General features: G+C 48.0%; 1 protein-coding gene across 1 annotated transcript in view; it reads right to left on the reverse strand.

The window, feature by feature from the left end:
- Positions 1-2,989: 2,989 nt before the first annotated feature.
- LOC113980626 (bile acid receptor-like) overlaps positions 2,990-3,327 on the reverse strand; it is a 2,811-nt gene continuing 2,473 nt past the window's right edge. The window contains exon 4 of the mRNA XM_027707844.1: positions 2,990-3,219. Within this exon, the coding sequence (XP_027563645.1) occupies positions 2,990-3,219 (230 nt within the window). The remainder of the gene's footprint in view (positions 3,220-3,327) is intronic.

Raw genomic sequence — 3,327 nt, forward strand, 5'->3', positions numbered from 1 at the left:
ATTCACTGACATCAGGGATTTTACACTTTCATTAAGTGAAAGACGGTGTGCTGATGTTCTACAGGAAGTGTTTCAAGTGATACCTGTAAATGGAATTTAGTAATTATAAAAATCCTGGGTTCATTCCCCAGGAGTCTCTGTAACGGGCTACAGAAATTCAGTGCATACCAGAAGCTCATATGTGACAGTAATTTAATAGGATTCCCTGTCACTGACCAATGGCTAAGATAAAAGTAGGAACAAGGAGAAGTTATCACACATTATTCCTACTCACTCTGCCCCTGGTAGTAGCAGAACACCATGAAAACTTCGTGGTCTCATGAGCAGGCTTCTCACGACAGCAGGGACACTCTTGATTCCATGACATATAGAACTGTGGATGGTAAAACAAAAACATGTCCAAACTTGCAAACAACCGAGAATTGGAAGCTCTGCTGATGGAAACCAGACAAAACCAATCAGATTTCTGAAATATGAGTATTCTGGTAGAGGAATTATTTCCAACCCCGTCCTGTTGCAACCCTCCACTGATAAAAGGAAATACAATCCTCATATGCTGCCATAGAAACAAGAGTTTTTGCCAGATTTTGCATTTAAACAGCCCGTGGCTGCTGAATTTTCAAAGCTAATCTGGCTGTTTCAAGCCCCTGTAACAGCCTAAAACCCAGCTCCCATCTCTGAAATTTATACATTCACAGACGACTGCCCTTCTCTTTCTTTCCTAGGATTAGCTGCAGCATTTCCTATCAACCACAGATTAAAACAGCAAATCTCTTTGTTGCATATCATATGCCAGCAATCTCCATTTATGGTCTGAAAATACTCCATAATCCTATTTGCTGTTTGGCTCGGACGATAGAGCTCTTTGGATTCGGTTTCATTTCTTTGGAAAGTGCTGGATATTTCTGTTAGTCTGAGATACACAATCTGCTGAGGGCAAAATTAAACAAAAAACCCAACCAACCAACAAACCAAAGACAAGCCAGAAGCTTTCTGCAATATTATCAATGAGGAATGATGATACCAACCCAGGATCATAAGAATGGTGAAGGTAAAAGTCTGCCCCAGGTGTGACAGCCCAAGGCCACTCTCAGATTCCAATTAAAAATTAAAATGGCTGTAAGGAAGGGATAGGGAAGGGTGTTTTTCCTCAGGAACTCTTCCCCTCCAAGATACTCCTGGTTAGAAGCAAGGCAAACCAAATTAAATACTTCGATAATTCAGGGGCAAAAAAGGTTGTAGGAATAACACTGTTATTTGTGGGTGAGTCCTAATTTCTTCAGATTTGTTCTTATTTTCCACATTCCATTTTGCACCCTCTGCTCTTGAAGCTTTACACAACACAGATTTGTAAACACCACTAGGAAATGACTCTCAGTAGCGTCAAGGGACAGCTACACGTCCCTGGAAGTGCCTGCAAGTGCTTACCCTGTACTGGAGTTTCAAATTCTCATTACATTCTTCCTGCTTAAGTAAGATACAAAATGTGAGTTTTCTCTTGTCGAAATATTAAAAAAAATTTAAAGAATGTGCAAGGTAATTGCTTATTTTAGTCTTATCTGAATCAGTGATTTCATCACAGTTTGGGGTACCTAGTGGCAAATTAAAATCACCATCTGGGAATTTGTCAAACCCCTGCACAAATTACTTTATGGTAGATTGGTAACGAAGGATTATAAAATCCAGAAGGAAAAAAAAAAGTACAGCTAATGTGAAAATAGCATTTTTTATTAATAAATCAACTGCTTAAAATTTTCAAAGCCCAAGGTATTGGCAATGGTTTTGGAACTCTCTTATTTGCTTCTTACTTCACAGTGGGTTATCGAACTCTTGAGTTTTTGTAGTTTGCTTTATAGACTGCGGCCAGAGCGGAAGCTTTTGATGCCAAGAACCCATCAGCTGTTGTCTGTTTGTGCACAGGTGCATGGTAAAGGACTCAGAAAGAAAAATTACTTCTTTAAAGTCCAGTTGTTGATTTTTTTTTCTCTTTACTCCCATGGGTAGTTCTAAACCACATCTGATTATGTTTTAGCATGAAAATGTCATTTCACACGGTTTTTAAGCCACAAAAGTTCATCTTGTAAATAGCATAACTCATCTCCTGTCAGAATATCACATATGAATCCAAACATATTTCATAAGGAGCCTCGAAGTTAAAAAAATAACTTGTTGAATTCCCATAACTCGGTGTGATGACAGAATATTTTCACAGCACATTTGATCTGGTGAGAGAGCAAGACATGAACGCCAGCGTGGGCAGCCAAGTGGGACACTGCTCACTGTGCTGAATTACCCACATCCAGCGTGGATTTATCATCGGGGATGTACAGTTCCAACACAGAGCAGACGCTCAAGAAGACAATTCCCTTCAGTTCTGACGGAGAATAACAGCAGAAGTCTTTGAAATTAAAACAGAAGATGTTCCCCCCAGCACCAATCTTAGCAGAGTGCAGTGAAACGAGCTCAGAGCAGGGGCTTCCACGCCAACATAGAATCCCAGAATGGTTTGGGTTGGAAGGGACCTTGAAGATCATCCAGTTCCATTCTATGCCATGGGCAGGGGCACCTTCCACTGCAGGTTGCTCCGAGCCCCGTCCAGCCTGTCCTTGAACACTTCCAGGGATAGGACGCTGTGTGTAGTTGGTTCAGGGCTCTGCTCGGCCGGAGCACTGTCCCCGTGTCCCACTGGAAAGGCCCCCTCGCCCCCCCCCACCTCCAGAGCGGCACGGCCCGAGCCGGGCGGCCGCGCCATTCACCTGACACATCCCCGGGGAGCCGAGCGCTCGCCTGGGGCTTAACCGCGGACACCCGCTCGGCACTCAGGGCAATTTAAACGGGTTTTCTTCCCCCACGGACGCGGAGTCCGGCACGGAGATCGCCGCGGGCGCCGCCGGCCCCTCAGGGCGGGCGGGCAGGGCGGGAAGCGGCGCGCGCGGGCCCCCGAGGGCAGCGCAGCCCCCCCGCCCCCCCCGGCGGGTGTTGGCGCCGCCTAGTGGAGGTCCCAGAGGTCGCGCAGGGGCGCGGCCAGGCGCGGGTCCCGCGCGCGCAGCGCCCCCGCGTGGGCGTGGCGGAGCGAGCGCAGCTCCGTGAGGCGCCCCAGGAGCCGCGCGAAGCGCTGCGGGTCCCCCGGGTGCTGCAGCTTCGAGTGCTTGTACAGGATCCACAGCAGCGGCTCCTGCAGCTCCTCCACGTGGCGCTTGTCCCTCAGGAGCGGGCGGTCTGCGGGAGAGCGGCGGGGAGAGGGCGGTGAGAGGGAGGGGACGGGGCGGCGCCGCCGCCACTGAGGGGGCAAAGTGGCACCTCCCATGAGGGGGCAATGACAGCTCC

Source organism: Neopelma chrysocephalum, unplaced genomic scaffold (genome assembly GCF_003984885.1).
Source record: "Neopelma chrysocephalum unplaced genomic scaffold, ASM398488v2 Primary Assembly neopelma1_94845, whole genome shotgun sequence".
In the NCBI taxonomy this organism is placed as follows: Eukaryota; Metazoa; Chordata; class Aves; order Passeriformes; family Pipridae; genus Neopelma; species Neopelma chrysocephalum.